The sequence below is a fragment of the Acomys minous genome, assembly GCF_964271855.1.
Source record: "Acomys minous genome assembly, chromosome: 7".
In the NCBI taxonomy this organism is placed as follows: Eukaryota; Metazoa; Chordata; class Mammalia; order Rodentia; family Muridae; genus Acomys; species Acomys minous.
This window is the reverse complement of record NC_140488.1, coordinates 81,629,797-81,653,565: the sequence shown is the minus strand read 5'-3', so window position 1 is coordinate 81,653,565 and position 23,769 is coordinate 81,629,797. Positions and strand designations below refer to the sequence as shown.

Sequence of the window (23,769 nt, the reverse complement as noted above, 5' to 3'; positions counted from 1 at the left end):
CATTCAATACTTCTGCGGAAGTTAAATAGATCTAAATTAAAATTTGCTGTACTATTTTCAACAGTGTCCATAAGGCAAAATTCAAGAAACTGAGATACACATTAACATTTAATTCCTGTTCTTAATTACTGTCAGTGATGCAAAATGAAAAATAGACTAAGTTTTAGTTCCCAAGTCATAGAAGCTACATCAAAATCTTGATTGGCATGGTTATAACCATACTAGTAGCAGGCTGTGCTCCCCAATATGGAGTCCAAAATCTGAAACGTTTTAAGTGCCAATATGACTCTATCTTTTAAGTGCGAACATGACTCTACAAGCAGAAATTAGTACACGTGACCACATGAGACAGGTAGGTTAAAATATTATATAAAGTTGACCTCAGGTAATACACACACACACACACACACACACACACACACACACACACACACACACTATGTACATATATGAAATATAAATGAATTCTGTGTTTAGACATAGCTTCTCACCCCCAAGATTTCTCATTACATAGATACAAATGTTCCAAATTGAAATAAATCTGAAACATTTCTAATCCAAAACATTTGGATTACGTACAGATACTCATCATATATATATATAAACTACAACACAAACATAAATGCTCATAGGTTAAAACTACAAAAAGCTCAACTGACATTTAGCTCTGGGTAAATCTTAGTGGGGGCAAATATTTTCCATATATGGTCATTGATCACAGTGGAATAAGGTCCTCAAAGATGTTTCACAAATAATTTTGACTCTACAGAGAAAGGTAGAGAGAGATTCAACCACATAGACGCAATGGAGCAAGCTTTACAGTGATCCTAGTTTAGAGGGAATTAATTACTTTAGAAGCAGATGTTAAAGCAACTTTTAAAGGCTACCTAGGTAATAGAACAAAAGAATAAGAAAAGACAAAGTACTATACAATTTTGGACCCACCGGTTTTTGCTGAGGTTTTCTGAAAATTTGCTTGTCAGGCACAATATAGTTGTTTTCATAAAATGCATGAAGCAACAAAAACTCGTTTCGTTCAGATCGTCCACCCATCAGTGTCCTAGACTATTAAACAGAAATTTTGAAACTTTGAGTTCAAAATCACCACAAACAAAAGTAACTTTGAGTCAATTAATTTAACCATGGCACCTCCTTCAACTACTCATAGTAACAAAGGCTGCTTTTACTAAATTATTTCTAACTTTCTCTTTAAGCATTAAGGGAGATAGATAACGGGAACTAACTTAAAATACTGACACTGTGGCTATTTCCTTAGTCTAAAATGTATCACTCTACCAGAAACATCCAGATGTTACAGATAAAATCCTTATGTTCACCCAAATCTCCACATAGTGCACCTGGCATTCCTCCTCTTCTCCCAACCAGTTGTTCCTTTTACAAAAGAAGCCCAGCTTTCAGAATCCCAGTTCCTCATTTTATAAGCATGCATTTAGACTCATTATCATATAACAACTACCCCAAGCAAACACTGAATGCAACAGGAAATGCTTTTTTCCCCTTTCTAAGTTAAATTTACCATAATGTTCCCAGCGATGTTAGTGATCTGCAATGCTAATGGAAGAACATTTAGCTCACACATGATCTGCAAAATGAATCTGGCATCTTTCCAGATGTGTTCCAACAGGTACAACAGATGAGAAGTTTCACTGTACAGAAAAGTAAGAATGAAACAGAATCAAGTAATTAAAAGAAACAATGACTATAATCAGAACTTAAAATATTACAAGGAATTTTTGGTGTAAGTAACTTCAAAGCAATGGAACCTTTGCTTTGGAAACTATTTAAAATAAAGTCACTATATAATTAGAAATGCATTTATACCACCACCCTTCTCTCAACAAAAAACTATCCATACAGTGACATTATGTGTTAATTATATCCTAAATTTCATCTACTGTTAATTGTAACATAAAAACTGTCTAAATCCTTTTATTCTTTCAATCAAGTAAGTATATATTACATGCCTACTATGTATCAGGGACTGGCTGTGACCAAAAACAAAAAGTCCTGTCCTTGTGGGGGAGACAGAATATAAAATAATAAATAGATAATACTTACACAATGGTAAGTGTTAAATACAAACAAAAGGGTAAGAAACAACAACAACAAAAAAACATACTATCAGGAGCAGAAATTCAATTGTCACTTAGAGAGCTAGGGAAATGTCACTGAAAATAAAGACTAAGAAGTGACAGAGCAAGCCTTACTGATGTGTATTTTAGGGAAGAACATTCCAGATACAAGTACAAAGAGTCTGAGTGAGACACCAATCTAGCAGTTGCAGAAGAACAATAGAAGTTGATGTGGCTAGATCAGGGAACGGAGATAGTGGTAGAATAGCAGAAAATCAATAGCACAAAGCCACAGTGTACAAGACCTACCTAGTAAGCTAAAGTAAGGACTGTAAGTAAAACACTATCACTAAGAAACTTTGACCAGACTAAAGTTTAGCAAGATTACTCTGGTCCTAAATTATGAAGAAGCCTGAAGAAGGCAACAAAATTAGGAGGTAAGCCCACTGCTATGGTTTGACATGGTTTGTTTCTTCTGAAACTAAGGAGTAAGGCTTAATCCCCACTGAAGTACTATGGGGCATACGGGGAGAGTACCTCAGACCTTGGCATTACTAGTACCGTCAGCTACCCATGAAATACTATAAGGATAAAAACAAACACTAAGGTATTTAAAGGTGGAGGCTTTGAGTCTCCATGGCTGAATACTGTGACTTTGTAAGAGAGCTTAGAGGACAGACAAGCACATTTCACACACCAATACTCATGTGAGAGGAGATCCATCAACCTTGGACTTCCAGAATCACCCAGAAACCTTCTTCCTTTTTTATCTTATCCAATATGTGGTATTGTGTTGGTATCAACAGAAAATGGACTAAGACATTTTCAAGGAATGTCTTGGTGGCTTGGACTAGAGTAGGTTTGGTGAATGTTAAAGAAATGCTGGGAACTTTATCTAAAAGACAGGGCAGAAAAAGTCCCTTGACGAATCTACTGTGGGATGTCAGACAGAGGAATCAAGGATATCTAAAAGGTGCAGGGAAGATGACTTTGAGCGGTCCCACTAGTAATGAACATGCAAGTGCCATTGATGCAGTTATGAAAGACTGCAGAAAGAACCTAGGAGAGAAAAACCAGTAGTTCAGTTTTAACAATCTGAAGGTTCCTATTAGATATCAGGTAGGTGAATCTGGGAGGCATTAACCCCAACAGGGAACTTTTATTACAAATCAGATAACCTAGAAAGGAAAAATTAGTCAAAAGAGAAGGAGCTGAAGGACTCAGGAGAAATAGGCTTAGAAAAGGGAAACAGAAGCCTGTTTTTAAAATAAGCAAGCATAGCTGGGTGTAGTGACACACCTTTAACCACAGCACTCAAGAAGTAGAGGCACCAAGATCTCTGTGAGTTCAAGGCCAACCTGATCTACACATAGAGTTCCAGGACAACCAGTTACCTCCCCCGCCCCCACCCCGCTTCTCTCTCAAAGCATAGTAATGATGGTTCAGATCTGTAATCCAGTCACTCAGGATTTAAGTTCAAGGCCAACCTGAACTACAAACAGGATCCTGTCTCCAAAAATCAAAAGAATCAAGCAGTATGTGTAAATTATTGCTTGGTTTTATACTTCCAAAATGCCCACAGTGATTCCCAAACACATGAGTTAAGGATAAAAATATAAATTCTTATTAATCTCCAAATTACAATTAGAAAACATCATGAAGACAAGTAAGGGAGATGGAGATAAACTGAGTCAATTAGAATAATTCAAGAAATTGGCTGAAAACACTAAAATAATGTTCAACGTCCTTAGTCATCAGAGAAATGCAAATCAAAACGCCTCTGAGATTCCATCTTACATCCATCAGAATGGCTAAGATCAAAAACTCAAGTGACAGCACATGCTGGCAAGGATGTGGAGAGAGAGGAACACTCCTTCATTGCTGGTAGGAGTGGAAACTAGTAAAGCCACTTTGGAAATCTATCTGGCGCTTTCTCAGAAAACTTGGAACAGGGCTTCCTCAAGACCCAGCTATTCCACTCCTTGGAATATACCGAGAAGATGTTCCACCACACAACAGGGACATATGCTCAGCCATGTTCATAGCAGCCTTATTCATAATAGCCAGAACATGGAAACAGCCTAAGTGTCCCTCAGTTGAAGAATGGATAAAGAAACTGTGGTACATTTACACTATGGAATACTACTCAGCTATTAAAAACAAGGAAATCCTGAAATTTGTAGACAAATGGATGGAACTAGAAATGATCCTACTGAGTGAGTTAACCCAGAAGCAGAAAGACTCACATGGTATATACTCACTTATAATTGGACACTAGCCCAAAGGAATATCACATAATAGTCTTCACTTACCAGGAGATTGGGATAATTGTAAAGACATCCTATTGGGACTCTCGGTGAGAGAAGCATGGGAGAATGGGGAAACAGAAGGACCCAGAGGGTCCTAGAAACCTACAAGAAGAACACCATGATAGGCGGATCTGGGCCCAGGGGGGTATCCTCAAACTACTGCACCAACCAAAGACAATACATGCAGTAAATACTGAACCCCTACTCAGATCTAACCAAGGAACAGAACACTATCCACAGTTGTGTGGAGAGTGGGGACTGACTCTGACACGAACTCTGGTGCCCCATAGTTGATCACTTCCCCTTGGTGGAGAGGCCTGGTGGCACTCAGAGAAAGAATAGGAGGCTACCAAGATGAGACTTGATAGGCTGTGACCATATGGTGGAGGAGGAGGTCCCCTTCTGTCACAGACCTAGGGGAGGGGAATAGGGTGAAAGAGGGAGGGAGGGAGGGATGAATGGGAGGAGACAAGCAAGGGAATAACAATTGAGATCTAATCTGAATAAATTAATAAAAAAAATAATTCAAGAAATACATGAATTTAAAGTATAAAAATAATGGATATGGTGGAACTGGTAAAAAGATTTGAATTTTTGTCTTCTCCATGGCTAGTGTACATCTAGACTAAGGACAGTAGGGACAGTGGCATCCTACTTCAAGAAAGATGACTTCTGAAGAATCCAGGATCATACCTATACATATTTCGTATATTTTCAGCTGGAATAACAGTCCTCTCAGTTTTCAGAATCTGCTGAACAAGTTCAGACAAATGGTAGCTTTTACAGTGAATCAATTCTTTTGCTGAAATCTCCACATCACATATCATTCGGCCACAGGTAGCATTTCTTTCACCAAATCCACTCCGGCTCTACAAGGTAGGAACAAAAACCAAATCCTATGAGGGAGGAAGTACTGAGAACAACCTGCTCTAACCTATTTTGGAACTGTCCCCCCAACAGTACAATGCTAAAATTCTTCTTCCACTCATAAGCCGTGTGCTTTTGAACACCTCCAATGCATCTGATGCTGTTCTAGGCACAATGTATATCACAGTGAATAAAACAGAGATTCCTAATTATGCAATTAAAACTATACAGCGTAACACAGAAACCAAATAGTTTTAGAAGGCAGTAAGAACATGGCAAAGAAGACATCACAGCAGGGCGAGGGACAAGGAATTTGGAATGAATGCATCTTAGAGTGGTCAGGGAAGACCTTGCCGAGAGGATGTCATATAAAGAAAACCTTAAGCTTTGCATGATGGTTTATACCTTCAATGGCAACAGTTGGGACTCTACTGCTAGGGGACTGTCATGAGTTCAAAGCCAGTGTGGGCTATGTAGTGAGACTCCCACCCCATCTCAACAACCTTGAAGATATGAGCAGAGGTGAAAGGAACCATAACCCCAACTCCTGATTCTTATGGAATCCTCTAGAGACCTCTAAATTATAAATGGCACAGATTCTTAAATTCTCTGCCAAAGGAACATGTCCACTTTACTTGTAATCTTTAGGTTAAATAAGATTTCAAATATAAGCACTATCACACTTAGTAAGAAAGCACTAAGTGTCAGTCAGTGGCAGCACACACCTTAATCTTTATAATCTCAGCACTCAGGAGGCAGAGGCAGGCCTGGTCTATAAACGAGTTCCAGAAGAGCCAAGGCTACACAGAGAAACCCTTTCTCAAAAAATAAATAAATAAAATAAAATAAAAAAGAAAGTACCAATGCCTACAAGTGCAAGCATAACATATATGTTATATATGTTAGATATATATTCTAATATATAGATATATATTCTAGATATATATTCTATATATGTTCTAATATATATATATATATATATATTAGAAGCCAACCTCAGCTTCAGGAAACTCTCAAAACAAAAACAACAACAACTAAAGAGAGAATAAAGCAGAAGAGAGGATAGAGAAAGAGGGGAACACAGACTTTAAAATAGACAGGCCTTGGATTCTGAGCTCAAATCTCAGTTTTTTTCCCTTTCTAGTTGAATGACCTCAAACCAGCCATATAATCCCTTTGAGAATGTCTAAAACCAAATAAAAGTTGCTATGAGAGATAGCTCCAACAGAAAGTACTTAGCTCCGTCCACTAAATTTTCAACCTGAATAATACTCATGATTTCAGAGCCTACCAAGCATGGCCACGGGCTATTGTTACTTTAGGAATGCCAAACTGAAGGTAACATGTATGCACTATCTTTCATCACTAGATTTTAATCCTTAAATTTAATTGCTGATTTTTAAAAGTACTGATGGCTTTTATAAATTTAACGGCTGGATTCAAGAAAGACATTCAGTGCCAAAGTTAAAACAGCACTACAGAAGAGGGGTAAAATTATCCCCAGAGGCAAGTCACTGACATAACAGCTTCATGCATCAGCCATTTTGCCTGAATTAATCATTTTATTAGAAGCTATAAAATGCTTTTCTAGTTCTGTCTGTGTGTGTTAGTTATAATTGTCTGTAAAATTACCTTTCCTTTATTAACCAGCAGTATTTGTTATGCTTTACAGGAAAGACAGGGTAAATACTAACTTCCTTCTTCTCACTGCCAAGTTTCTGTGTAGGAGGTTGGAAGCCATCATATGCAGTGCCAAGCGATACTTTATTTATTCATTTCTGGTGTTACTTTCAATTATTTTCCTCATATAATAAAACAACAAATTCCTATTTAAAAATAGTGCATTTCCTAGTAGATATCCCATATTTAGAAGCTAAATAAAGAGGTGAAAAGTTTAAATTATTACCCCAAGTTTTGGCATGTTGGATCGCCTTAGTCGACCTATCTTGGACCAATAAGGAACTTTACACACATTAATTCTTTGCAGTAGCACTTCCAGTTCAAAACCACAAATATTATGACCCTAGTCAGAAAAAGAGGCAGCCAATCACATAATGAACACAAATTAGAGGATTTGTCTTCAAATGCACAGAATTTCTTTGCCCTTTCTTTCTCTGGTTTCTAATTGAAGACATCAAGAGCTTACCTCCGATTGGGGTCCTTTCTCCGTCAGGAATTTATTCATCAGCAGCATTCATTAGTCTTGACATTAACTAGGCTGCTAAGGAGATTGCTGAAATAAACTTTATTTTATACTAATTGATGCTTCAAGGTTCATATGGTGTCTTTTAATTTACTCCTTAAGTCTTACAATGTTGGAGGCAAATGCAAATTTTAATGCGCCAACCCTTTTATATGATCAATAAAAGCATCCATAACACAGAAAACCTGTCTTGTATAAGTTTACATGGGACTTCTAAGGAATTCTATCCAGTTTCTTTAAAAATTGAACATGAACACTGCTGAGTTGGATCTTTAATCAATGTGTAACAAAATAGAAACACTAGTAAATGGCTTGATAAAGGTAAAAGGAAGGAAACAAACAGTACAGTAGGAAAATTACTTGACACAACCTGAGTTTTCATGTCAATAATTTCTCATTTATATCCTTTGAATAATGTTTTTCACATAGCTAGGTTTAATGAAACTTAGAGGTGATTTCAAATAATTCAGATCAATCCACAGATTAATTAACGAGCTATACTACCACTTAGAATAAACATAATCTTAGGAAGTAGAGCTAATAGTTGCCAGGGTATGAGGAAACAGGGAAATAATGGTCTAGAGCAGTGGCTCTCAAGCTTCCTAATGTTGTGACCCTTTAAATGCAATTCCTCGCTGAGGAGACCCCCCAACCATAACATTTTTGTTGCTACTTCATAACTGTAATTTGGCTATTGTTATGAATCTCAATGTAAATATTTCTGGAGATAGTTTTCCAAAGGGGTCACGACCCAGAGGTTGAGAACCACTGGTCCAGTTTTCATTTTAAAAGATAAAGAAGCTAGGCATGGTGATGCACGCCTTTAATCCCAGCACTGGGGAGGCAGAGGCAGGCAGGTCTCTGTGAGTTCGAGGCCAGCCTGGTCTACAAAGTGAGTCCAGGACAGCCAAGGCAACACAGAGAAACCCTGTCTCAAAAAACCAACAACAAAAAAAGATAAAGAGCTGCAGAGATACCAATGTGTTAAAAATGGAGGTGATGATAATTGTACATTATGAATGTATATAGTACCAATGAATCTATACTTAAAAGTAGTCAAAATAATTAATTTTAGATTATAAAAAGCTTACCATTATATGAATGATTTATACATATATACTCACATACATACACACACACATATAAATAAAAGACCAAAAGGATGCAAGAGAAACTTATTTCTAAATTATTATGGCTGGGGATCCTATCTTACATCTGGATTTGTCATAGACTTGCCTCTAATACCCTAGGTTGAGTATCCCAGGCCCCATAACATCTACTTGGGAACTAAAAAGCTGTTATTAAAGGTTAAGTCAGCGTCTACTGCCAAGTCACAGCACTGTAGACAAAACTGTCTTGGTACTTTAAAGACAGGTCCTGAAATATACACAGACTTCAGCAACAAGCCATACATAGGCTCTTAGGACAGTAACTATACCACTAACCAGATAAGGTATCCAACAGGACAAATGAAGCCAAAGATAGAGTAAACATCTCCTTCTCTCTTGCTTCCCTCCAGTACTGATGTCAGAACTTAGGACCTGGGCCTCCCACAAGGTAAGCAAGCACTCTACCACTGAGCAATATTCCTACACACTCCAAGTTTTTCTCAAATGTCTACTTATCTCTAATTGGACACTATAAGACTGTGATATGGCCAAATTAAAAAAGCAAAAAGAATATAATTTGATTGATCCATTAAGCTAGACAAAAGAAAAAAGGAATTTGGATCAGGAGTCTCTAAACAAAGGGAGGTCAGATGATAAACAAAAGGAAAATGCTGCATTACTACGAGAAAAAGGCACAAACCAACAGTAAATTACTACCTTCGCACTCCAATGAGAATACAGTAAATTGACAAGAGAAAAGAAAAAACCTACCTCTAAGCTCTCTAAGGAATATATCATAAAGATCTACTGAGTTCTTAAAATTAAAATATTTATCTTGTTTTTGTAACTTGCCCCAAATCAATTAGAATTCTGAAGATACTAGCAATGAATACATATTCACGTACTAATGTGCTATTTCCTAAAGTATAGGTAAGTGAGTATCCTGAGCTGACTACTAATTCAAGGGCTGCTTTTACGCCAGGAAAAACTAGCCAGCATGGGCTAGATTTCTCCTCCTATCTAGAGGAAATCTCAGTAAGCCACAAGGTCATTTCATTCTGCAAACATTCTTTGCCACTCAGAAGTAAATAACCAATAAAAAGTAAAGGACCAAAAAAGTCACACCAAAAAGATTGAAGGGATGAAATGTTTCTTCATGACATGATTAACCATCTACTCACCACAAGAATTATCTACTCACCACAAGAACATCAGGATCAAGTTTGTGAACTTTTGCAAGGAAAAATCCTAGCAGGGTTCTTTCTGTTTCAGCAACCTCAACCTTCAAGTTCTGTTAAGATTAAAAAAAAATTACACACACACACACACACACACACACACACACACACACACACAGCAGTCAAAATTTTAAAATATCACATGCCTTACCTTCTTGCCCAACCAGGGTGAGATTTCTTAGAGTTAAATGTAATCATTCATTTCTAAACCAGATATAGCAATGAAATTTCTGACGCCAAGTTTTGCATAAAAATAACTGTACAAAATCTCTGAGGACCTCATTCTAGAAATATGCATGTAAGCCAAGCAAAATTTTAAGTGCTAAACAACATCAAGAGCAGAAATGTCCTTCCACAGAGACATGTTTGTATACTGGACGCATTATGAAGTATATAAAGCGAAGTCCCTCTCAAAAACATTACTTACTGTGCTATAAAATCTCTGGAAGACTTTGCGGTTTGTGTATTTATCAAAGAAATCCCAAAGATTCTATAAACTAATCTCAAACAGTAGTGAGAACCAATAAATAAGAAACTAAAAACAAACATGTACTGAAGAATTGCACATGTCTTAAATATACATAAAATCTGTCCTCAGGCAAAAGGCCTCCATTTGGATTAGTGAATATCCATCAGGTACTCAAAATCGCTCATTTTAAAACAAAAGTTGATGGCTATTATGTCTTCTACCACTAGCTTAAGGTTTGAAAAATGTCAATTTGACCTTAAGGAACTTTTTCTAGGTCATTTTATTTGAATAAATAATTCAGGACAGGTCACAAATGACAGTAATACAATAGTAACCCTTACTATCTGTCTATAAGAAGCCAATTGAAATAACATTAAGTGAAGCCTGACAAATGTCACCATCTAATTTTGTCAAGTGAGAATCTTAACAAGCAAAATAAACCTACAACTGTTTCAACAATATCGTTTCAAAAAGTGAACAATAGACTATTCGAAACTACATCCATGGGAGTAAATATATTTAATTTTTATGAAGAGCTCAGTTCATTATACTGCTTCCCCTGCCTTTTTGTTTTGTTTTGTTTGGTTTGGTTTGGTTTTAGTTTTTGGACACAGGTTTCTCTGCATACTCTTGGCTGTCCTGGACTCACTAGAACAGGCTGGCTTCGAACTCACATAGAACTACCTGACTCTGCCTCCCTGAGTACTGGGATTACAGGCCTGCGCCACCATGCCCGGCTTCCTTGATATTTTTTAAGGGCTTTTGACACCAACTTCACAGAACATACTCAGAGTTATGAAAATATTGATGTGTTTGGGTCAGCAAATATCAACCCTGCCAATACATGGGCCTTTAATGCAGTGTTCCCAACTCTACATGGTTTCCCTCAAGTTGGAGGGGCTCTATCCAATATGGTCCCAAAATATGTGATCATTTTGGAAAAGCTTCCATATAAGCTAACTGAAGGTATGTTGGCATAAGGTAACTGTGTAATTCAAATGCTGGCTTTTGTACCCTCCATACCTGGTTGAAAGCCTTGTTCTGAGAATTTCCAGTTTAAATGTTGTGTAAACTCTGCTCCCCATTTGTCCCCCTGATATGCCAATAAAGCAGCTTACAGCCAATCGATGAGCAGGGGAGATAATAGGACTGGACTTCCTGCCAGCCAGGAGAATAGGAATTATAAGAGGACAAGCAGGGGATTCAGCCAGGGATCCAGCCACAAGCAGAGGTATAGGGGAGATGAAGAAGATTCAGCTGGAGCAAAGAAATAACTAAAAGCAAGTCACTTGGAAGATTTTGGCAAAGACTCAGTCAAGATAGCACAGAGAGTTGAGAATAGACTTAAACTGCTCAACATAGTGTTGTAAAGTCTTATACAATCATTTGTGTGATAGCAGTGTTAAGAGAGAAGCTAAGAGAAACAAACACTGTTTTATAAAAATAACTCCAACAAAGGTTGGTTTGAATGTCTCCATTATCTTCAGAAACTAATTTAAGGGTTATTTTTTTAAGATTTATTTACTTACTTACTTACTTACTTACTTACTATGAGTGCTCTACCTGCAGGTAACTCAGAACCTCTGGAAGAGCAGTGCTCTTAACCTTTGAGCCATCTTCCCAGCCCCAATTTAAAAATTATTAAACGTGTCTAGTCTTATATTTCTAATGCATTTTATCAAATCAATACCATAGTCCAATGTACCAAAAATAGAGCTAATCAAGTAAAATCAGACTAGATTGTTTCTACTAGTCCATACCATTCTGTCGTTGTCTTTCCAAATAAACAGATATTCTACATTTAAAGGGAATGAGTATTTACCTTTTTCTTAATGACTTCTTTGAAAGCACATGGGAAAATACAGTCCTTTGGTTTAGACACAACTATAAGAAAAAAATGATATTCTATTACTCATCTTAGTCCAATTTCAGATACTACATGCTTCTAAATGGAATTTGATTTTAAATATAAATTTCTCATGAGCCCTAAAGAGTTAAGTAGGCCAAGATCTTCAATCAGCCATGTTGTTGGACCTCAAAACAACAGCCAAGCAGAGATCCTTATGTCCCTATAACTGTACAAAATGCTTTAACCAAACATTTGCTTTCCATCCAAGTACAAATGGACAATTATAATAATCTTTCCCAAAGAAAATCCAATTACCATCAAAGCTTCAACCAGAATACAACAGAGAAACTTAATTCAACCTCCTCAAACCTGAGAGGTAGAATGGACCAAAGCTCCCTACTACACCAAGGCTTGTCCCAACTCAGCAGGCATTCACACAGTGACAGACGCATAGGGGGTTAAATAAATGCAGGCTGAAATAACCTAACACCTGTTATCTTCCATGTAGTTTCCAGGCTATTATCAGCATTCAGATTCTCATTTAAGAGATAAAACATCACAACAATCATACTGCATAATATCCTCTCTGTATATTTCCTGATACCACTTACCTAATATTCAGAAAGCCAGAACAAGAGCTGTCCAAAAAAATCTCTGGTTCTAGACTAGAAAAAATTCCCAGAAAATATAAAACATCAAATCTTTTTTTTTTCAAGACAGGGTTTCTCTGTGTAGCCTAAAACATCAAATCTTACTTCCCACCATCTTTTTAAACAAAAGGCTTATTCAATTATTCAAGCTCTCAACATGAAATATGTCAGACTCCTTCTTGAAGACCAACTCATACACACACACACACACACACACACACACACACACACACACACACACACACCTCATTCTATGGAACTGTTGCAGCCACTGAATTTTATGCATAATACAACTCAATTCTAGTTTAATATTACTAAAATGTCTCACAAATAGTTAAAGATTCATTTATTCCTTAGCATTGGGCCTCATCACACAGATAATTGTTCTCAATAAAACTCATTCCCACAGCTGTAAGTAAGCATCCTAACTAAAATAAGTTTCAAAAGACAAGTTACTGATACAACAGACCGAGGAAGTCAAACCAAATTCTTAGCAAACCAGCTTAAAAAATACATACCACAGAAATGCGTCTGAAAGGGTGGCTTTGGAGGTGCTTTATCTAATGCAAAACTGTGATGGACTAAAGCTGCCATAGCAATAATCTGCAAAGGAAGGAGTAGAGAAAATCAGATACCTACTATATGGTCTGCATTACCACAAGGACTACCAAGAATATTAAAAGAGTATTTTAATAAATATAAATTCTTTTTAGCCTTTTAAAGAATATTTTGAAAGCTCTGACAAAGGGGAAATATCTATAAAATAGGAAAAACTAAGCACAAAGGAAAAAAATAACCGAACTAAAAATTTAGGCATGGAACTAAATAAAACTCTCAGAAGAAGAAATACAAATGGCTGAGAAGTATGTTTTCAAAGGTTTAACTTCCATAGCTATTTGGGAAATGCAAATTAGAACTATGAGGTCTACCAACTGAAGAAATAATGAAAATGTGGTACATAAACACAATAGAATATTACAAAATTCTCAGGCAAATTGACAGAGCTAGAAATAATCTTTCTGATTGAAGTAACTCAAACCTAGAAAAATACCCCATGTTCTCTTCCACATGTGAATGCTAGCTTTGACTCTTTAGAATGTGCGCTTAAAGTGGAGTACCTACAGAAGTCAGAAAACTAGTTAGCAGCCGTGGCTGGGGGGTATTTCAAGAGAAGTAGACTAGAACTCAAGGGATATGAAAGGCAAAGGAGAAATAACTGAACCGAACAGTCAAATGTGATGGGTAATGGGAGGCCAGGTAGAGGCAAAAGTATGGGAAAGTTAACTAACACTAAAGACATTTGAAAAAGTCATATGGGAACCTACTACTGCAGAAGCATCCTATAATACATATATAAAAGGAGTTCAAATATGTTACTCTATTACCAAGAGACAATGCCTCTCCCAGGTTGCCTCTTGTTAACATTAATGGTCAGTGGGATCCCATACTTCACCCCAAACATTACAGACTATTACCAATCAATAATCTGGGTTACATTCCAGAACTTGAGAGTGAGACCCTATTAGAAAAGAAGCACATATCTGAGTCATAGAACATGAAAAAAATCAAGGTGCTACAAACCCAGAAGTTTCATCCATACAGGTTAGCTTTAATGGTGCCAGAGGTTCTATTTATGCTACTCAGAAAGAAAAGTATTGAATACTCTTAACCAGCTGTGAACCCTATAAGCTACAATAACTACCCTGGCAAGATTTGCCCACTGGTGCAATAGCGACATTATCTTAGTTAGGGTTTCTATTACTGTGATAAAACACCATGACCAAAATCAACCTGGGGAGGAATGGGTTTATTTCAGCTTACACTTCCAGGTAAACAGTCTATTACTGAGGAAAGTCAGGGCAGGAACTAAAAGCAGGAACCTAAAGTTAAGAACTGAAGCATATGCCCATGGAGGAATGCTACTTACATGCTTGCTCACCCAGACTGCTTTCTCACACAACTCAGAACTACGAACCAGGGATCCATTTGCCTAGAGGAAGTATAGCCCTTCCCTGCTACCACCCCTCCACCCCAGACTAGGCCCATCCACATAAATGATTAATCAAGAGATGCCCTACAGCCTACAAACAATTTTCTCAATTGAGGTTCCACTTCCCAGAGAATCCTAACATATGTCAAGGACAAAACAACCACAAAAAGAAACCCCAAGAACTAGCCGGCATATATATGAATGTTACAAGTGTAGCAAACCACTTTCTGAAGGGGTTTCATTGACTGGGCTGTGACTCCCTGGCTAGCAAGGTGATAGGCCCTAAGAAAAAAACCTGATACTATAATTTTGCTAAACAGAAATCTAATTAGGCAGCCCCCACTATACCAGTTCTTATCTTAAACCCATAGATTAGTGCATCCTCATCCATCATCAGAGAAGCTTCTTTTTACAGTAGATGGTAATTAATACAGAAACCCAAAACCAGTCAAGGTACAGAGTGCTGTGGAGTGCTCGCCTCTAAATAGGGTACCTACATCACACCGTCCTCAGGGTTCAGGGATCATTGCAGAGAGGGTAAAAAAGATTATAAGAGCCAGGCATGGTGGTGCACGCTGTAATCCCAGCAATCAGGGAGGCAGAGGGAGGTGGATCACTGTGAGTTTGAGGCCAGCCTGGTCTACAGAGACAGAGTTCCAGGACAGTCAAGGATACACAGAGAAACCCTGTCTCGAAGGGGGAAAAAAGATTGTAAGAGCCAGAGATAGTGAACGTCGGCAGCAAAACATTATTTGCTGGACATGACAGGTCCACTGCACACATGAACTGATAGTGGAAGCTATACCTGCAGATACAAAATCTGCACAAGATGAAGCCAGTCAAAATCCCAGCACAGATAGGAGAGGCTTGTGAAGTTCCACTCCTAGCTAAGTAGCCATTTGCAAGTGATAAATACTAGGGGAGGAAGAATCTTTCAGGGATGCAGCCCCTGAAAGGCTAACCATGCTCTAATAGATCCTCTACCTGTGCACATACAGGCAGTACTAAGTGAACCTGGAAAGAAGAGAGAATACATGCAAGTTTGGGAGGGAAGCATGGTGGGGAGATAGGAAAGAAACTGGAAGGAGGGAATGCGAAGGTAGAGTTGCTAGAAACACATTTTTTAAAAGGTTTATTTATTTATCTGTATGCATGTATATGTGTGTGCAGGTATCCATGGAGCCTAGAAGAGGACATTGGATCCTCTGGAGCTAGAGTTATGGATAGCTGTGACCTGAACGACATGGGTACTAGAAAGCAAACTCATGCTCTCTTCAAGAGCACCATAAATTCTTAGCTATTGGGTCACACTTCCAGCCCCCTTTTAACTTTTTATGACCATATAGTGGGGGAGGAGGTCCCCCTCAAGTCTTAGACCTAGGGGAGGGGAATAGGGTGAAAGTGGGAGGGAGGAAGGGGAGGATACAAGTGATGGGATAACAATTGAGTTGTAATCTGAATAAATTAATTAAATTTTAAAAAAAACAAATATTTAAGTAGATTTAAAATTGAGGAAAAATGATTAAAATTAATTCCTATACACTCATAATTGGGTTTAACTATCTTTTGTTTTTTCTGGAACTATTTCAGTATGAGTCTTTGAAGGTGTGTTAGAACCTCAGTACAACTGATATTTTGGGCCAAATAATTCTTTGTCACGAGGGCTATCCAGTGCACTACACTGGACAATGCTAAGACTTACTCACTAGGTACTAGTAGTGTCATCCTTGTTCCCCACATATTTCTGAATTATATCAACATATCTCTAAACATTGTAAAATATACCTTCAACAGCCAAATCTTACCTTGTCAAGAACAATCACTCTAAATTATCACTTTTTTAAATGTAGTCATGGTTTTTTAATTTAAAAATCTTTATGTGCATTTGTGTGTGTGTTTATGTGTATAGATGTTTTGCCTTTATGAATTTCTGTGTACCATAAGATGTTAAGACCCTATTACAGGGCTAAGAGAGATGGCTCAGTGGTTAAGAGCACTATCTGCTCTTCCAAAGGCCCTGAGTTCAATTCCCAGCTACCACATGGTGGTTCACAACCATCTATCATGAGATTTGGTGCCCTCTTCTGGTATACAGGCATACATGGAGGCAGAGCACTATACACACAACAAGTAAATAAATATTTTTTTAAAAGACTCTATTACAGCTGGGTGTGGTAGCGCACACCTGTAATCCCAGCACTTAGGAGGCAAAGGCAGGCAGATTGCTGTAAGTGCGAGGCCAGCCTGGTCTACAAAGTAAGTCCAGGACAGCCAAGGCTTCATAGAGAAACCCTGTCTCAAAAATAAAACAATAAACAAAACAAAACCAAAAGACCCTATTAGAAAAGGCATCACATACTTGAGACAAAAGACATGAAAAACTCAAGCCAGTCCCAATCTGGAAGTTTCACCCATACATGCTCATTTTAATAGTGCCAGAAGTATGCTACTACTACAAGAGAAAAGTATTGAATACTCTTACCCAGCTATGAAACCTAGAAGCTGCTAACTTAGAGGCCAGAAGCGAGCATTCTATTCCCTGGGACCGGAGTTAACAAACAGTTGTGAGCTTCCATGTGGGTGCTGGGAATCAAACCTAGGTGCTCTAGAAGAGTAGCCAGTACTCTTAACCACTGGCCATCTCTCAGCCACACTCCACCACCAGTTTATATTTGAAGAGGGTTGTTTAAACCTTTTCCTGTCTCTGCAATGTCTACAAATTCAGTTAGATCAAAAAATTTGGTCATAACCAGGTTCATATTCCTAGCACAATTTTAGATGTGCTTATTATTTCTATTAGAAGGCAGACAAGCATGTATTGTATGCTTCTCTCTGATTCAGTGATAGTAGTGGCCACTGGTGATTATTACTGAGACCAGTGGTTCTCAACCTTCCTCATGCTATGACTCTTTAATACAGTTTCTCATGTTGTGGTGGCCCCCCAAACCATAAAATTATTTTGTTGCTATTTCATAACTGTAATGTTGCTACTGTCAGAATCATAACTTAAATATCTGATATGAAGTATATCTGATATGTAATCCCCAAAGGGGTTATGATCCACAAGTTGAGAACTGCTGACTTAGACCCATTTCCCGAAGAATTACAAACTGGTAATTTTTGTTTACCATGTACTGAAAACCTCTAAGAGCAATTTCATACTTCAATTAGCTGGCTTCCAGAACTACTTATCCCAGAAAAAGTCAGGACAAACATTGATTCATTTATTTTTATGTTTTCAAATGAGTTTGTTCCCTAACTTCCCTCATAAAGTGACTAATGTGGTGGTATTATCTGACAGCACCATAAGGAATTTATGTATCTGATAGTTATATCTGTAGCAATTACTCTTCTGGTGCTCATATTGTCCCATATTTTGCCAGAGGGACAGTTTTCAGCTTGTTTCCTGAGTCAGATGCATCTTCAGTAAATTTTACTATTACCTTGCTTTTGGCTGTAACAACATGTTCCAGGTTTATCTTACACATTTCTTGCTCTGAATCAGGCTTTTCTCCACAAAGCCCTATTTCCTTTGTGAAGAAATGGTATGCGGAAACATCACTCTGGGATTAAATATTTCTCTTATTTTTAACCAAGTACTAATTAAACCTTTCCTCAATGGTTAAGTATTAACTCTGGCAGTCTACTATGTTAACTGTTTTTTTAAAGATCAAGGACAGTGGACAGATCTCAGTAAATGAGCTTATCATATGCAAAGTCTTAAGTCAATCCTCAACACTATAATCAATCAATAAGTGATCAAACTATACACTAAAAGAAAACATTACTAAAATGGTATTTTTAAAAACATAAATATCAAAAAGACTTAGAAGCAAACATGGAGGAGCTTTGATTAACCGAAGTAACATTAACATATCCATGAAAAACAACAAGCTGGGTGGGGCAGTAGCTGTAGCTGAAGCCACTTAAGCAACTGGTGAAAGGAATTCATGACCCCAGACATTCAAGACCTGGGCAACATACTAAGATCTAAATTCGAAAATAATAATAGTAACAATAATGAATGCCAGAAATTAAATCTACCAAATATTCTACAAGTAACATGACAGAGATGGTTCAGTGGGCAAAGCCTGACAACCAGAATTGTACCACAACACACACAGAAAATGAGACTTCCTATGAGATCATCAACAATAGTTGTTTAATTATTCCTTATCACTGAAAAAAAATACTCAACGGGGATAGATGGGAGCTATTGCCATTTAAAAAGAAATTCAAGAGGTATAAAAATTAAATGTTCCGTTGCAGGGTATTTGATCACACTATGGCCCCGACTTGTGTTATTTGCTGGAAAACCCTGTTTTGCGTGTGGTGTAGCTCAACCTTAGCACATGCCTTTAATCCAAGAGCATTCTGCTTGAATACTGTAAACAGGATTAAACAGGTCAAGAGGTGAAACAAGCAACCAGTTGACAGGAAGTGAACATAGGATTATTAAAAAAAAAAAAAACAGAAGTCAGGAGAACAGATAGAGAGATGTACAGGAAGTAGAAGGGAGGGACATTAATTAAGTATGAAGGAGGTTGAAGGAGGGTTCTTTCCCTGCCTCTGAGCTAACAAGCATTTATTCGACTTTTACCCTAGCGTCTGGCTCCCAAGTCTTCATTGGTAAAAATAAAACAATTGAGATTTTGTTTAAAAAGAAAACAACAACAGCAGTTCATCTATGACTCTCTTGTGTAAATCTGAATTTAAACAATTCACCTTTTAAAAAATCATGAGAAACAGATTCTTCCATGTATATGATGGAAAGTATAGACTGTATTAAGGAATCGTGTTGATGATATTATATAAGAAAATGTGCATTAAGTAGGGGGTAGGGAGGTGCTTGCCAAGAAAGTATGAGGATTGAGTTTTGATCCTAAATATCCATATAAAAAAGCCAGGTATGGTGGCATGTGCCTGCAACCTCAGTGCTAGGAGATAGGCAGATCCCTGAAGTTACTTGGCCAGCCAGAGTTAACAGGATTGATGAGCTTCAGGTTCAGTGAGAGACTGTGTCAACAAACAAAGGCATAGAGGGCAATCAAGTAAAGGCACCCAGTGTCCACCTCTGGTCTTCACATGCACAAATGTGCGTGCATACTTGTACACAACCTTACTAACAAATACATACACTACAAACACACATAGAGAAAATGTGAATATTTTCAGAAGTATACCAAAGTATGCTGAAGTTAAATGACATTTTAAATATTTAAAAAGGAAAAGGAAAAGAGGGATATAAACATGTGTCACAAAACATTGCTAACTGCTAAACATATGTGACTGACATAAGAAGTGCATTACATTATTTTCCCCATGTCTACTTTAAAAACAAAAATCAAAATATTTCCAGCAATTTAAATCCTTTTTTAAAAATGTGTAATACCAGGCAAATTCAACTCATTCTTTAAAACATGGCTTGGTGCCAAGTTAGTATCCTTTCTCCTCCAAAAAGAACAACTTGCTTTTGTAGGAAAGCCGTACAAATTCAGGCAAGCATTGTATCTAAGGCATAAGTACAAAATCTGTCCTTTTTCTTTACCTCGTGTTCATGGTTCTTTACATTTTGCACTGTCGTCATGCTGAAAGACATCACGACAAGTGGAGGAGGACTGCCATCCTTAATTACATTCACCAGGTCTGGTTTCAAAGCCATTGCCTCAAATTTACACCAACTGATTGGCTGATTCAAGAGCTCTGAAAAAGAATAGATATAACACATCAATAACTTACTGAAAAAGGAAAGGTGCTATAATTATGACATTTTTGATTAACAGATATTCTTCAAGGCTATCATCTAATAAGAATGACATATTGTAACACCTAACTAAATATAAGCCACATTAGTGAGTGGTATGCTAATCTTTGTGTGTGTGAATATACTTATGTTCATTTGGGGGGAAAAGAGGGGGTCAATGGCTTCTTTTTTTTTTAAGAACCCAAGATCAATTTATAAAAATAACAGCTGCCTTAGAGGAACTAAAAACATTTTTAAGGGGCTGGAGAGATGGCTCAGTAGTCAAGAGCACTGGCTGCTCTTTCAGAGGACCAGGGTTCAATTCCCAGCACCAACATGGCCAGCTTACAACTGTCTAAAATTCCAATTCCAATGACTCTGACATCCTCACACATACATGCAGGCAAAACACCAATGCACATGAAATAAAAATAAATAAATCTTTAAAAAATGTTTTAGGACATGGTGGCGCATGCCTTTAATCCCAGCACTCAGGGAGACAGACGCAGATGGATTGCTGTGAGTCTGAGACCAGCCTGGTCTATAAAGTGAGTCCAGGACAGCCAAGGCTAAACAGAGAAACCCTGTCTCAAAAAAGAAAATAAATAAATAAATAAATAAATAAATAAGAATAAGCAAAAACAAAGCCAGGCATGGTGGCACATGCCTTTAATCCCAGCACTCGTAAAGCAGAGGCAGGCAGATCTCTGAGTTCGAGGCCAGCCTGGTCTACAAAAGCGAGTCCAGGACAGCCAAGGCTAAACAGAGAAACCCTGTCTCGAAAAAACAAAACAACAACAACAACAACAAATGTTTTAGGAGCTATGAAGACAAAAGAGTATCCTAGATAAAAGTGTTAAAAACATCAGGTAACAGTCAAAGAGTCCTGTCCACATTAGGTTGTGATTTTTCCTCTTCCCCCCCCCAAAGATCAGCAATTCACTTTGGAGAACAATTGTACTATATCAGCCAGGCTAGAAGAACATGCAAACAACAAGATAATGAGGGACACACCCCACACAGTTGGCTGCACTAAGGCCTTCCTCAGAGTAAATTGCCAGGTATTAGAAACTTCCCTTTAAAAAATCTAAAGGGGGATACCCTATGAACATATACAGAGGGAGGTAATCCCCCTCAGGAACAGTCATAGGGGAGGGGAATAAGGGGAAAATGGGAGGGAGGGAAGAATGGGAGGATACAAGGGATGGGATAACCATTGAGATGTAACAAGAATAAATTAATACAGGAGAAAAAAAATCTAATGGGGGTCCAATGGAAATTCCCAAACAACCCAAGCTGTTGCTAATACAAAGGGTTACGCTCTGCAAATTGACATGAGGACCTCATTTCCGAGGACAACCCGCACACAATTCATTGTACTCTCTTTGGTACAAGAAAGTACTATGAAGGTTACAAAAAGAATCGTGGAAGCCAATCCAGCCACAAAACATTTGATATACAATCTGTCCTGCCTCAAAATATGCTAGTGCAATGGTGGCACAGAACTTGTAGGAGTAGCCAACCAATGTCTGAATTGACTTAAGGCCCACTCCACCCCAACACTGCTTTAGTAACACTGCTTTAGTAACCAAGAGCCAGAGACTAGATAGCCTAGAGAGCTAGGGTAAAACCCGACAGTACTAGTGTATTTTTTTAAAGGTCAAATGACCCCTAATGATATTCTGCTATAGTCATAGATCAGTGCCTTATCTGGTCATCATCAGAGAGGCTTCCTCCAGCAACAGATGGGAACAGATACAGAGACCCACCGCCAGACATTATATGGAGAGAGTCTAAATGGGTGGTCTCCATCAAATCTTTCCTCTCAGACCTCAGGAAATCCCATGGAGATTGTAATAGACAGAGGGAACGGAGGACAGCAGGGGAATAAGGCCCTCTGAATCAACTAAGGAAGGTGCATATTGGCTAACAGAGACTGAGACAGCAAGCACAGGGTGCACATGGGGTCTGCACTGGGTCCTCTGTATATATATTACAGTTTTGTCCTTGCCATTTTTATGTGACTCCTGATTGTTGTAATAAGAGGGTCTCTGATTCTTGTGTCAGCTCTTGGGATTCTTCCTCTGTTGGATTGCCATGTCCAACTTCAATGTGATAGTTTTAGCTTCATCTTATTAGATTTTATTTTGTCATGTTTCATTGTTATCTCTTAGAAGCCTATTCTTTTCTAGTAAGAGACAGAAAGAGAGTGGATCCGGCCGGAGGAGAGAAGAGATAGGGAAAAACTGGGAAAAGTAGAAAGAGGAGAAAATATAATACTGTATGAGAAAAGATTTATTTTCAATAAAAGTAGGGAAAGTAAAGAAAAAAATCTATCAGGAATCTACTTAATATTTTTCCTTACGTGGATTTTTTACTTCAAGCCAGCACGGTCCTTTGATCTTTCTGTTCATCAAGAAAAGTTCCAAGCTAGACGTGTTGGTTCCAAATACATGAGAAAATGTTTCTCCTTTTAAATTCTGTGGAAGCTGTGGCATTTCTGCCTGAAAAAGAAAAAACCTTTTTCTTGTTTAAAACTATTATTTCACATTTTCTAGTCTATATCTGAAATAAACAAAGCCTCTATGGAGCAACAGAAGAACCCTTTGATATATATGAAACATAATTTGCTACAAATGAAATCCAAAACAATTCACAGTGGGAAACAAAAACAATTCATGACGACGACAAAATAATGCATCCTGATGACACCCATTAGAAGAAAAATAGGACAAGAAGCTCCCCCGAAAGAGAATTTCTGTCCAGAGCTTTTCTGCCTCACTGATAAAGAACAACCAAGCAAGCATCACTCCATTGGAAGAATGAAAGCAATACAGTGGAACTCCCTAAAAATATTTCCATATTATTTTTCATCACTCTTGTCAAAAAAACTTAGTAAAAGTTTCCCTTTTTCAACATCAGGCTCAAAACACCAGAACAGAGGTAAAAAGGTTACAGTCCAGTTAATTAAAACCCACAGCAATGACTTTGCCTCTCAGAGGAGCAAGAACAGGGCTGTAGCAATGCTCCCAACACCCCTCTCTCCCCTCTCTTCTAGTCACAAGCCATCACAGCAGACTAATGACATCCAACTCCATCATGCAGCATACCTATTCCACTTGACAAACAGTTGTGCTGCTTCAACTTACTTATCTGAAGATGTATACTTGAAAGCCATTATAACCTATGCTACATTACTTAATTTTACCAATTTCAATTATTCATGAACTATGGGCTTCAGGAACCCTG

General features: G+C 37.8%; 1 protein-coding gene across 5 annotated transcripts in view; it reads right to left on the bottom strand.

Moving 5' to 3' along the window:
- POLA1 (DNA polymerase alpha 1, catalytic subunit) overlaps positions 1–23,769 on the bottom strand; it is a 308,989-nt gene that overhangs the window by 260,779 nt on the left and 24,441 nt on the right. For 4 of the 5 annotated variants that reach the window (XR_014780622.1, XM_084789335.1, XM_084789336.1 and 1 more), the window contains exons 14-22: positions 22,886–23,024; positions 20,326–20,480; positions 13,306–13,390; positions 12,111–12,172; positions 9,783–9,872; positions 7,176–7,292; positions 5,096–5,271; positions 1,538–1,667; positions 946–1,065 (exon numbers count right to left, since the gene is read on the bottom strand). Coding sequence is in view for 4 of the 5 variants with exons in the window: in XM_084789335.1 (XP_084645461.1) it covers positions 946–1,065; positions 1,538–1,667; positions 5,096–5,271; positions 7,176–7,292; positions 9,783–9,872; positions 12,111–12,172; positions 13,306–13,390; positions 20,326–20,480; positions 22,886–23,024 (1,074 nt within the window). In the remaining variant the exon portion in view is untranslated. The remainder of the gene's footprint in view (positions 1–945; positions 1,066–1,537; positions 1,668–5,095; positions 5,272–7,175; positions 7,293–9,782; positions 9,873–12,110; positions 12,173–13,305; positions 13,391–20,325; positions 20,481–22,885; positions 23,025–23,769) is intronic. The other variant, XM_084789337.1, reaches the window with a different exon arrangement.